The sequence below is a fragment of the Telopea speciosissima genome, chromosome 2 (assembly GCF_018873765.1).
Source record: "Telopea speciosissima isolate NSW1024214 ecotype Mountain lineage chromosome 2, Tspe_v1, whole genome shotgun sequence".
Lineage (NCBI taxonomy): Eukaryota > Viridiplantae > Streptophyta > Magnoliopsida > Proteales > Proteaceae > Telopea > Telopea speciosissima.
The window spans coordinates 6,806,184-6,819,799 of record NC_057917.1 but is presented as its reverse complement, the minus strand read 5'-3'; the positions used below and the strand labels follow the sequence as shown (position 1 = coordinate 6,819,799).

The following is a 13,616-nucleotide window of genomic DNA, read 5'->3' as shown; positions in this document are numbered from 1 at the left end:
TAAACTTCATGAAAATACAAGAACGGCATTAAACTGTAAGGGAATCTAATGGTTGTACTTTTGTTCACTTAGAAATCATAGTTGAGGCGCTTCCTCTGCTTGTTTGGGGCTGAAACTTGACCATTGAACATGGAAATGGACCCACCCATGTATGTCACATGGCAAGTCCAAATACCGGCCGTGGTGGCATAGAGACATACCCTTATCAGACTTCCATCTCTCAATAGCACTTTCGAAAAGCAAACCTCAAAAGACCCTTAATTAACTGGTTTCAAGCAGTCCTGCAAGAGTTATCTAACAACAGCAATGAATAAAATATCTGGAAGCAGTATACCTTCTCAATTTCACCAACTTCACTGGCTTTTGCCACTCGGAAGGTAAGAGCATCTTCTTTTTGATGCCTGTTTAGCATATTGAACAGAAACATAAGAAACATGAAATAAATAAATAAAGGTATTCATTATTTCAAAAAGAAGTATTATATACTCAGGACAAATAAATTATCTTGTTACTATGAGGAATTTTTCAAAATTGCAGCAAATCAAATATTTAAATCACCACACAGTTCTAAGAACATGGCTACAACATGGCAGGTTGTTCAGGCTACGATGCCAGCCCAAACCAAGGTTTAAGAGAACAGAATTGAGGACAGGATCAGTTCCTGTCAATTGTGATTCAGATCAGATTGGAATCGGCCGCAATCGGTTCAAACCATAGTTGACAAGGAAGCTATGTGACCCAAGGCGGTCGAGGGGGGAAAAACCAAGGCGACACCAACAAGGCGCCTAGGCAGCGCCTCGACAATTATGGTTGAAACCCTAAAAATTGAATTGGGAAGAAGAAGCAAAGATTTCCCAAAATCTGTGATTTTTTAAATCTTTTATTCAATAAAACTTGGGGATCTTGGAGGTAAGTTTCATTGATTTTCTGCTATTTTACTAACTAAAAGAAGGAAACAATAGCCAAAAATAAAGATTAAACATGAAACCAGGAGATTCAAATGAGGGTTGCAGAAATCGGCTGAAATCGGGATTGGGCGCTGCTGATTCCAATTCGAATTGGGCGATTCAACCAATTTGATTCCAATTCTTCAAACCATGGCCCCCACACACTCTTAGTAGCTAGAGTGTGAAGTGGAGTGGGATCACAAAGAAAGGATTGAACTTTGAAGCGGCATGTGGGAAGCTCCAAACCATTAGTTTCAAAATCGGAATCGGCCATGACCGATCCCGATTCTGGATGTTCCGGAACGGCCAATTCTACAATTCTGGGATCAGATCGGAATCGCCAGGGACCAATTCATCTCCCAATCCTCGCTCCAAACTCTTGGAAAATTTGAGCATGTGTGAATGTAGTGCAAAAAACATAATAAGCCCCAAGGGCAATGAAGCCATTGCAACAGATTTTGGAAACGACAAAATCTATTTAAAATATAAAAATAATGAAATAAGGGATGCATGCGCACCATCTTTTTTTTCTTTTACATTTTTCGAAGGAGAGGGAGAGTGAATGAGTCAATAACAGGTCATTTAAAAGATAAAGAGCAATTTACATGTACCTCCCCTGTAGTTTGGTCCAATTACAAGCAAACCCTGTTGTTTGAACAATTTACATGTACCTCCCCTGGACTATGGTGGGTCTTACAAATAAACCCAGTCTGTTAAGTTGAAACCTTTACTTGAAGCAAAAAAATCATAAATGGCCATATTACTCTTCATTAGTGTAGTTTTAACCTTTTACCCTTACATTACAAAACCCAAACTCATCTCCTCAACCTTCCATCGTTCCAACCTCATCTTCCATCTCACCTCTTTCTTCTCTGGCGATCTGCGAGGAGCTCCACTTCTCCAATCCGGCGATAGCACTATTCACCCACTGAAATGGGTTCGATGATGGAGCGCATGGACGGGTTCTCTGAAGAAACAGTTACAATTGCCGAAGGTGGGTTTCAGCTCTATCCCTCCATCATCGAACCCATTTCAACAACTTTTTCTGAATCCTTTGCCGCCACGATATCTTATGTCTTGCCATTGCAACTGTTCTGCATTTTTTACCTCTCCTCGTTTAATTTATGAGATTTCCTTTCTCCAAAACAGTGGGAGGAGATCTGTCGCATGGATTTAATGCATGTACCTGTACCCAGCAATCCAGGTATCTACTATGTATTGCAATTGTTCCAAGAATAGAACTTCCACAATTACTTGGGATAGTCATTCTCTGCTTCCAGTGTTCCGGATCTGCCATCTACTACAGCAGACGCTGCTTCTCCCGACACTCAATCTGACTCTGATACTGAGGGCTCCATCGACTTACCAGTTGCTGTCCGTAAAGGTACTCGCTCTTGTACTCAAAAGTCCCACAAATCCTTAACTGTTTATCCTATTGAGCAGTATGTTTCCATTTCTCATCTTCCATCTCACTATCACCCACTTGCTTCCGCTTTATCTACTAACTTTGTGCCTAAAACCCACCATGAGGCAATTTCTCACCCTGGTTGGAAGGCTGCCATGGATACCGAGATGGATGGTTTGTAATCTAGACATACTTGGACTTTGGTTTCATTACCTATTGGGAAGGATCTTGTTAAGTGTCGGTGGGTTTATACTATCAAATACAATCCGGATGGTTCTGTTGAGCGGCTTAAGGCCCGTTTGGTTGCTACAGGCTATGCTTAGACTTACGTTGTTGATTACTTTGAGACTCTCGCTAGTTGCCCATCTGAATTCAGTTCGTATTCTTATTTCTCTAGCTGTTATTCGACTGGCCCTTATATCAGATGGATATTGAAAAATACTTTTCACTATGATGATCTTCAAGAGGAGGTTTATATGGAGTAACCTCCAATGTATGTTGCTCAGGTGGAGAATTCTACCAAAGTTTGTGTTAACAGATTCAGAATTAGAGTAATGCTTGGATGATCAATTATCGATCCCAAGCTTTGTATTTATAATGAATAATCACAACTTACATGGACAGAATTGTCCCTCATAACTGACTCTATTATAGAGTCAATACAAAGCATAATAAAAAGTAAAAAGACCAGAATACCTCCCACAGTATTCTGTCCCATACAATCCAACACTCCCCCTCAAGTTGGTGCATATATGTCACACATGCCCAACTTGACTAAAGCAGGATGAAAAACTTCGCCACTCAACCCCTTAGTGAATACATCAGCTAACTGATCAGAAGACTTCACAAAGGGAACACAAATGAGGCCAGCTTCAATCTTCTCCTTGATGAAATGTCGGTCAACTTCAACGTGCTTGGTACGATCATGCTGGACAGGGTTATGAGCAATGCTAATGGCAGCCTTATTATCACAATACAGCATAGTTGTCACGGCGGCTAGGAGACTCAAGGAGGCGGAGAGGGTCAAAATTCAAGGCGACAACAAGTAGGTGAACAAGGAGTCCAAGGCAGCGCCCAAGTTGGCCAAGGTGCCTGGAGCAGACTTCAAAATTAGAGTTATTTACGCCCAAGTTGGCCAACACCAATGTCTTGCAACAACCCTCTAAGCAGACTTCAAATATCGTAGGATGCGAATAACTACCTCCATATGAGAGGAATAAGGATCATACATAAACTGGCTTACCACACTCATGACAATAACAATGTCCAGCCGTGTATGAGAGAGGTAGATTAGCTTGCCAACCAATCGTTGATAGTGACCTTTGGCATCTGGTTCACCTTCTTTCTCCTTGAGCCTTGCAGTAGCTTCCATGGGAGTGTCTGCAGGATGAAACCCTAACAACCCAACCTCAGACAACAGATCTAGGATATATTTTCTTTGAGAAAGGAAGATGCCCTTTGAAGATCAAGCAACTTCTATCCCCAGAAAATATTTTAGACGTCCTAGATCCTTTATTTCGAATTCTCAGCCAAGAAAGTGCTTCAGTTTGTTGATCTCGTCACCATCATTTCCGGTTTCCACAATATCGTCCACATAGATTATGAGAATGGTTACCTGATCACCAACTCATTTGATGAACAAGGTATGATCAGCATTGCTTTGCTTGTATCCCACAAAAATCATTGCCTTGTGAAACCTACCGAACCAAGCTCTAGGTAACTGCTTCAATTTACAGACCATACCCCTGGTCTTGTCATCAGAGAAGCCTGGTGGAATGTCTATATATACCTCTTCCCCTAGCTCTCCATGGAGGAAGGCATTCTTCACATCTAGCTATTGAAGATCCCATCCAAGATTAACAGCACAAGATAATAATACTCTTACAGTGTTGAGTTTCGCCACTGGTGTGAAGGCCTCCTGATAGTAAACCCCATATGACTGAGTAAAGCCCTTTGCAACCAGACGTGCCTTATATCGATCCACAGTCCCATCAACCTTCTGTTTGACCACAAACACCCATATACATCCCACCGGTTTTTTCCTTGGAGGAAGAGCTATAAGATCCCAAGTATTTTTTTTTTTTAATGCTCTCATTTCTTCCAACATTGTTGCCTTCCACTTTCCATCTGTAGAAGCTTCCTACCAACTTTTAGGAATGGACACAGAAGAAAGAGAGGACACAAATGCACAAAAGGATGGAGAAAGAGAACTATAAGAAACAAAACGAGAAATGGGATGCTGAGTACAAGTCCTAGTACCTTTGCGATGAGCAATAGGTAGGTCGGAAGGAGAAATCTTACCAGGAGAAGTAGGGTCTGGATCCAGAGTCGGCAATTGGATGGGTACTGGTGCTACAGTGGATTGAAGCTGCACTTTTCAGGAACATCCTCTTTAATAGGTCAAAATGTTGGAGTTGTCAATCCTCTTCTCAAATTCACCAATGGTTCTCTAGACTAGAGTTAGCTCCCCCTGAGTAGGAACTTCACCATCACCATTTTCCAAAGTCTCCCCCCCTGTATAGGATTCTCTTTGGCTAAAGGGGTAGTAGCTAAAAGAGTAGGGGCAACATACAAAGGAGGAGAAATCTCAAGAGAAGGCTCAAGAGAAGCAAACACATCTTCACTAGAACTCTCTCCCTGAAGAGGTGGTGAAGAATAATAAGAAAGGCCTTCATGAAAAATAACATCCATACTGACCAGAGTACGACGGGAAGGGGGATGGTAACACTTATTACCCTTCTGGGTTGGAGAATAACCCAAAAAAATACACCACAACCCACGAGGTTCAAGTTTGCCAAGGGACTTTGTATCTCTAGCATAACACACACAGCCAAACACTTTTGGTGAAACCACAAAGGAGGGGAATTCCCAAGTAAAACCTCAGCCGGACTACAGGAGTCAAGAACCCTAGTAGGCAACCGATTAATGAGATGGGCTGCAGTGAGAACAGCATCTCCCCACTATTGGGAGGGAACATGTCGAGCAAACATCAATGCTCTGGCTACCTCTAATAAGTGACGGTTCTTCCTTTCAGCCACACCATTCTGGGTTAGGGTATCAACATAACTAGTCTAGTGAATAATACCATGGTCAGCAAGATATTTTTGGAAGTGACCTTCCTTATACTCTGTTCGATTGTCACTTCTCAAAATTTTGAGAGTGGCCTAGAATTGAGTTTGAATCATCTTATGGAAATGCTGAAAAACATGAAAAAACCTGATTTTTTGTGTACATAAGGTATACCCATGTGTTTCTAGAGTGATAGTCAATAAATGACACAAACCAACGAAGCCCAGAAATAGAATTCTTACGACTAGGACCCCAAACAATAGAATGAACCACATAGAAAAATGAAGAACTTTTATTTGAACTAGAATAAGTTGAACGTGCCTGTTTGGCCAGAACACAAGCCTCATAAAAAAATTCATCTTTATTGCAACCCTTTACTAAAGCAGGAAACAAATGAGATAAAGTTCCTAATGGGGGGTGACCTAATCTAGAGTGCCATTGGTAAAGTTCAGAAGAGACCAATGAGTTTTGGTGGAGTGGAGAAGGTAAGGTTGGTGGAGAAGGATGACCATCATCAAGAAGGTACAATCCACCTTGCACTTTACCACATCCAATTGTCTTCCCTGTCACCAAATCTTGAAAAACACAGTGAGAAGGAAAAAAGGTTACTTTGCAATTAAGATCACGAGTAAGACTACTAATGGAGAGAAGGTTAATAGTAAAATTAGGAATGTGTAAACCCAAAGACAAGGTAAGAGAAGAGGTGCAGTTAATGGATCCTTTTCCAAAGATCGAAGAAAGGGAACCATTAGCTACCCTAACTTTGTCTTTCCCAGAAGTGGGAGAATAACGATGAAAAAGACTAGAAGAACCAGTCGTGTAGTCTGTAGCACCAGAATCTATGATCCAAGGATGGGATGCTACAGAAGCACAGTGACCACCAAATGGGATACCTGACCGGGCAATATATGAACCTGAAGGAGCAAAGGAATTGGCAGTAGCTAATGTAGTAGAAGCGGCAGCAGCAGAAGTCTTTAGCACACGTAGGAATGCCTGTAGATCATCCTGGGATAGACCAATGTTAGTAGCAGGGGCTGTGGGAACAGTCTCAGTGTGATGAGCCTTGTTCTTTGAAATTTCTTGGCAGCCCGTTTTGCAGCTGGTTTCCTGTGAAGCTTCCAACATTTCTCTTTGGTGTGGTAGGGCTTGTTACAGTGCTCACAAGTAACAATGCCTTTAGTAGAATCACCAAGAGAATGATTTCCAACAGGTGCAGGAGTAGCCAGGGCAGCAGTCTGGAGGGCTGATTTGTCAGTAATAGAAGGGTGCAGCATAGCAGCCCTACGGTTTTCTTCAGAGGAGACTAAAGCATAAGACTGTTTAAGTGTGGGAAAAGGAGAATGGACCAACACTTGGACACGAATCTGGTCATACTCCACATTCAATCAAGCCAGAAAATCATAAACCCGTATCTTGTCCACATGCTTCTTATATGCAGCAATATCAACGGCTGTAGTGGGGTGGAAATGAAAAAAATGGTCCAATTGTTGCCAGAGACTGTGCAAGGTAGCATAATATTTGGAGACAGATAACTCCCCCTAAATAGTATGAGTGGCCTTTTTCCAGAGTTCATACACTTGGGCATCATTACCAAGTTGTCCATATGTTTCCTTGCAAGTAGACCAGATCTGATGAGCTGTATCAAGGAGGAAAAAACCACTTGCAAGGTCTGGTTGCATTGAGCCAATTAAATAAGACATGAGTACACCATTATTGGAGATCCACCTGTACTGAAGAGGACCAGACTCAGTAAGCATAACAGTGGTACCATTAATATGGCCAGTAAGCCCACGGCCAGCAATGGCAAAGAATGCAGATCGACACCATATCAGGTAATTGGAGACATCCAGTTTGATAGGATTAAGAGGAAAATTATGGTATTCAGTCCTACCATGCCCATCAACAGCAGAAGTGCCAGTAGGGATTTTAGAGTCACCCATAAGTGCAGCAGAGACACTCAAATCGCAGAGAAAGGCTGTCGTGATGAGAAACTCAGTAAATACTTCAAGAGAAGGGCAAGAAATTGAGGGAGGGACCTTTTGAAGGATGATAATATGTGTCTCCAAAAATCAATAGCAACATACAGACCAATCCCCTAGATCGATTTTTTCAGGGTTTTGAGAAAACCTTGATTTTGGTGAGATCAATGTAGGGGAGAAAGCTCTAAAAAAATCATTGGATGAGGCTGAAACTTGGCTTGAGTGTGTATCTAAGAGGACTTGATCACTCTTCCAAATATCAGCACCAAAAAAAATCAGCAACTCCAAGATCGATATGTGTCAGAGTTTTGGAAAAAAACCTGAGAGGAGGGGAAAAATCGATCTGTGAGGAGGTCTTCAATACGGCTGGAGATAGAAACTTGTCCAAAAATCTGCTGCAATTCTTGATCTTCAATAAGGTGAATTGATTCCTTGTAGTTGAGATGGAATCAATCCAAAAAAAACTTGAAGCTTCAAATATCGCAGGCAGGGTGCAAGTTCCTATCGATCCGAATTTCTTATCATTGAATGAGGTGATGGAGGGCAGCAACCGGATCTGTTGATCACCTCATCAGTGCTGCCCTATTGCGAGAATAAAGAACAAAAGAAGAAAAAAGAGGAGAGGAAAGGGAGATCGAGAGAGAGGAGAAGAAGAAGAAACTGAAAAATAGAAGAGAGGAGAGACCCGAATTCGAAACCTGCTCTGATGCCATGTTAACAGATTCAGAATTAGAGTAATGCTTGGATGATCAATTACTAATCCCAAGCTTTGTATTTATAATGAATAATCACAGGTTACAAGGACAGAATTGTCCCTCATAACCGTCTCTATTATAGAGTCAATACAAAGCACAATAAAAGGTAAAAAGAACAGAATACCCCCCACGGTATTCTGTCCCATACAATCCAACAGTTTGCAAGCTTCGTAAAGCAATTTTTGGGTTGAAACAATCACCACGGGCATGGTTTGATAAGCTCAGCTCCATTGTCACTAAGATTGAGTTCTCACAGTGTTATTCCAATCATTCCGTGTTTGTTCCTCGTTAAGGCTCAAAACTGGTGGTGATGGTGGTCTATGTGGATGATATTATTATATCTGGTAATGATGCTTCTGGTATTGCTCAAGTTAAATCATATCTTCACCAACATTTTCAGATGAAAGACTTGGGTGTTCTCAAGTATTTCCTTGGTATTGGGGTATTGCGAAGCAAGAAAGGTGTTAGTGTTAGCTTATCACAAAGGAAATATGTTCCTGACCTTTTGACTGAAACCAGAATGATTGCTTCCAAACCTACAGATACTCCCATGGATCCCCATCAAAAGCTTGGATTTGTTGAGAGAGGATTTTTCTGATGTTCATCGGTTTAGAAGATTAGTTGGTAAACTCATTTATCTTACTGTTACTCGCACAAATATATCCTTTGCCGTTGGATTTCATAGTCAGTACATGCAACATCCAAAGAAAATTCACTGAGATGCTGCCTGCCATGTGTTGCAATACCTAAAAGGTGCTCCTGGTAAGGGTCTTATTTATAGGCCTAACCGACATGCTAATCTGGTTGGATTTTCTGATGCTGATTGGGCTAGTACTAATGATGATAGGCGTTCCACTACTAGTTATTGTACATTTGTGGGTGGTAATCAGGTTACCTGGAAATGCAAGAAACAAACTAATGTTGCTCAATCGAGCACTGAGGCTGTATATCGGGCAATGGCACATACTACAGCTGAGTTGATGTGGGTAAAATCATTGCTCCAAGAGTTGGGATTTCCTATCGCTCAACCTATGAGATGTTTTGTGATAATCAAGCCACTATTTATATTGCAAGTAATCCAGTGTTTCATAAGAGGACTAAGCACATTGAGGTTGATTGTCACTTTATTCGTGATGTTGTTATGAAGAAGTTGATTTCTACTCCCTTTGTCTCTACTACCAATCAACTTGGTGATATGTTTACTAAGCCGCTGTTTGGACCTGCCTTTCGGAGGAGTTGTTCCAAGCTGGGTCTAGGTGATTTTTATGCTCCAGCTTGAGGGGGAGTGTTGAAGTATATCGAGCACATAGAGAAGGATAATCTCGATCAGAATATTCCATCATTCTGATCGAGATTCCCTCCTATGTGTCTCTCTTATCTATGAATTTTAGTTAGGATTATCTAGTCCTAGTTTGTTTATGACAGTTCTATTGTAACTAGGAGTAGTTTCTATTTTTCTATTGTAAAAGCTAATCGTAGACCACCCTCATGATTAGAGTAGGCCTTTTTTTGCTGGGGCGCGTTAGCGACATGTAGTTTTCTTCGCTGCTAGTAGCTCTGCCTTTCACTTTAGAAAGAAAAGAATTTCTGTCAATTTATTTGAATGGAGAAAGAGACTCCTGGAAAGTGCTTTATGAGGGTTTAGATAAAGTAGAAATTAAATGTGGAAGGAGATAACGGGCGAAGGATATTCATATGTTGATATGAAGATTGATGTTCGTTCGCTCCTTGCTCGCGGAGCGGCATAACAAAAAAAAATGCAATCAAATCTTCTTCCGGATTTCTTGGAAAAAAGCGCTGTTTCGAGAATTGGTGCGAAGATCCATCAAGATATCAGCGGCATCCTTCGTACGTTCTTCTATCGAAATGGTTTTCCCAGGCGCTCCTTTTTGGCTGTAATCTAAACTATATAAATAAAGGCATGGTGAGGGAGACTTTCAAGTTCGATCTGCCAGTGTTCCGGAACAATTGCAATACATACTAGATACCAGTGTTCTAAACTATACTAGAACTTCCATAATAACTCAAATAATGAGCATAAATATATCCCAAGTGAGAAGCCTAATGATGTGATTCTAGGGCTCAAAAATAAGGCTAAGGATCTGGTTCTAGGGTTCTCAGATCCTAATATGGGACTTAGAAGGGTGCTTGCTAGAACCACAGTTAAAAATATAGCTGGAACTCAATCTGGAAGAGAATTGAAAAGTTTGACAAAATCCAGAATTTTAATGTAGTTCCAAGAAAATGGGTTAATCTGAAATTTAACCAACTCTACACTGACGGTGTATCTAAGAGAATACTTTTGAAAATTCAGAAACATGAAGATGAGTAGGATGGTAAAATAGGGAATGAAAAATATGGACTGTAACTTTCTAACACTACCTAAACAGGGCTGTTAACTCTAGAAATAGGACCATCAGGTCCTAATGGGTTGATCTACACAAAAATCTGAAAAAAATGACAATGAATTAAGGTGTACGATGGGCCTGGCTAGGAAAACCCAGAAAAAGACTAGGTGTCTAGGTATGTAAGACAGGAAAAAAAGTACAATAAACAGAAATGAAAGTATGATCAGAATCTAAGAGAGATTGCTAACAAGTACTTATTTACTAAATTTGAAGTAAAACTAACAGGTAATAAAACAAATATGGACCAAACAAGTTGACTAAAAAATTTCAGAAAAACAAAGTATTGCCTGGTAAGAAAGAAAGACGGAAGAAGAAGATAGTTAGGGAAAGATCAGACCTGGAGAAGATATGTAACCGGAGAGAGGGAGGAGAACACTACTTGAAGCAACCAGCCTTGGTTCTAAACAGTCCTAGCAAACTAAATTTTTCATTCAATCTGTAAAATTGATGGTACATTACAGGCATATATATGTAGACTCTCCTAAGGGCCTAACAAGATTCTAGCAAGGACTCAAATCAAACTCTTAGACTGAATCTAATTTCAGATTACAAATTGGACTCTAGATAACCTGTGTTAGCTATGCCTATCATAGACTCCTAAAACTACTAGAACTCAAATAAATAATTCTGGAAATTACAAAGTGAGCCCCAAAACAATTCCAAAAGACGGTAGGGCCTAAAACATGGACAACCAGCCCTGTATTTTGGGCTAATCTGTTTGGGCTTAGGCAGCTAAGCCTAATCCTTTTGTCAAGCCAACCCATAGTTTGGCTTCTGCATCAGCTAAACATATTTTCTTTCATATTCTTGTCGGGGATGCTGAGAGGATCTTTCTTTCCTCTTCCCATACACCTTAGCATTCCTTGTATGACCCTCCACTCCCAGTTTTACACTTCGAAATGCTAACTTCATTTTACCAAACCCAATATCAAAAGTGCTTCATCATCTGTTAACCAACAAGAATGCTTACCCAGCTGCCACATAGAAAGTGGAACTCATGTTTCTCAACATTACAGAGTGACGAATGATATATAGGGCTGCCACTTGGGTGGATTTGGCCCCAGACCAAGCCATACTAATGATTTAGAAGGGCATCCAAGCATAACCGAACCTGATCTCATGTTCAAGTTTTGCCAATGCAAGCTAAATGAGGTGTATCTGAATTGTAGTACATTTGCATATTGAAGTTAAATAGAAAAAGTCACAATTTGGGCCTGCTACTTATTAGCATAAGGGTTAATCTAACTCACATTAGGGGAAACAAAACGAAGATGAAGGGCAAACAGAAGTATTCCACCAATTAACCCAAAAGAGAGAAGTCTTCACCTCTGCCAATGACTGCAACATTCATCCGTTACGCGGAAGAGAGGTAGGTTGCCTCCACCTCCATCAGAGGATGGGTTACTTCTATTTGTTTGCCCTTCATCTTCATTTTGTTCCCCCTAATATGGGTTAATTGGTGGAATAGTTCTATTTGCCCTTTGCCCTTCATCTTCATTTTGTTTCCCCTAATGTGGGTTAATTGGTGGAATACTTCTGTTTGCCCTTCATCTTCGTTTTGTTTCCCCTAATGTGGGTCAGATTAACCCTTATGCTAATAAGTAGTGAAAGACAGTTTTGCCCCTTCTTTCTTCATACCCATGAAGGTTGATGCCTTGATGGTGTTAGTGAGGTGTTAATTTTGAGATGTAAAAGACAGTTTTGCCCCATCTTTCTTCTTCTCCCTTCTTCTTCTTCTTCTTCTTCCTCCTGCAACTCCGCCCCCACCCCTGCTGTCGGTCCCACCTCCCATCCCTGCCCCCACCCCCTGTTGCCAGTTCAACCATGATTAAACTCCAACTGCAACCCCTTTCTTCTTCTTCTTCTTCTTCTTGCTAGGCTGAAACCCCTTCCCTGCAAACCCCGTCAGCTTGATCATAGAACGAAAGGCCTCTTTTAGTATTTTAGTAAGGCAAAAAACTCCCGTTCAGAGATGGTCAAAAATCTCACAAGTGGATCCAAAGGATGCCAAAGGCATAGCAGATACATCATCTACAGGTGGGGTTTCAAGAGGAAGATAGCACAGGGAAATCATTATCAACGTTCAGCATTGTAATTACTCACACTTTCTCCTAATATCTCTCTCTTTCCCTTTGCCTTGGGATCCCATTTTTACTCAAGATTGACAGCCCCTTTGGACATTTTATCCTCAATTCCTGAATTAAACAACTTACATTGGAGGTTGGGGGAAGGAGCGTAATTGGTACAGTTATCGATGAGAACCCATTAGAATGCTCAAAACCAACAAATCTCAGCAACGAAACAACTGATAATTGCGAAACTGGAAAGATTAAAAGGAACAGGGAGAAGGGGTGCTGGACTGCTGGGTAAAAAGGGCATACCCATTGCATGAGGCTCCCACCACTGTGGGGTCTGGGGAGGATCATAATGTATGCAGCCTTACCCCTGCTTTTTCTTTTATTTGAGTTATTATGGAAGTTCTATTCTTTGAACAATTGCAATACATACTTTTTCTTATGTGGAACTAGAAGCACCCAAGTCCATTTAGAAATTGCACCACTTTAGACAAATTATAGATTAAGATGATAAAAATAAAAGACAAAATGAAGACGAAGACATAATAAATAATCTTATCAAGAGTCACAAAATTTTGCATCTCATGTATAATGACTAATTACCTCTATACACAAAGCTAAGCATGATTAACCTAGAAATGAGGGCAATCTGATGATTCTGATCATTTAACAACCCAAATAACTATATGCAAAGACAATGGAAAGTTTCACTATCAATCACGTGAGGGGAAACCCAAACCGTAGTTGTGGGGGTGAATTAAGAAAATAATTCATAATGCGGTAAACATAAATAAAAGACAAACAAACTTCCATTACAGCTTATATGATAAAGGAAATTTTTATCCATCAGGAATGTTGGTACATCCTACTTTGTGTTTTTTGCTAAATACAGCAAATCTCTGAGACTAAAATAAAATCATGATTCAAAGGGGATAGAAAAGATTCAAGAGGCCTAGAGAACACACAAACAGAAGAGAA

At 40.6% G+C, this 13,616-nt stretch overlaps 1 protein-coding gene across 1 annotated transcript in view; it reads right to left on the bottom strand.

Moving 5' to 3' along the window:
- Positions 1 to 13,616, bottom strand: part of LOC122651568 — a 117,154-nt gene that overhangs the window by 38,786 nt on the left and 64,752 nt on the right. Inside the window, exon 10 of the mRNA XM_043845005.1 lies at positions 335 to 401. Within this exon, the coding sequence (XP_043700940.1) occupies positions 335 to 401 (67 nt within the window). The remainder of the gene's footprint in view (positions 1 to 334; positions 402 to 13,616) is intronic.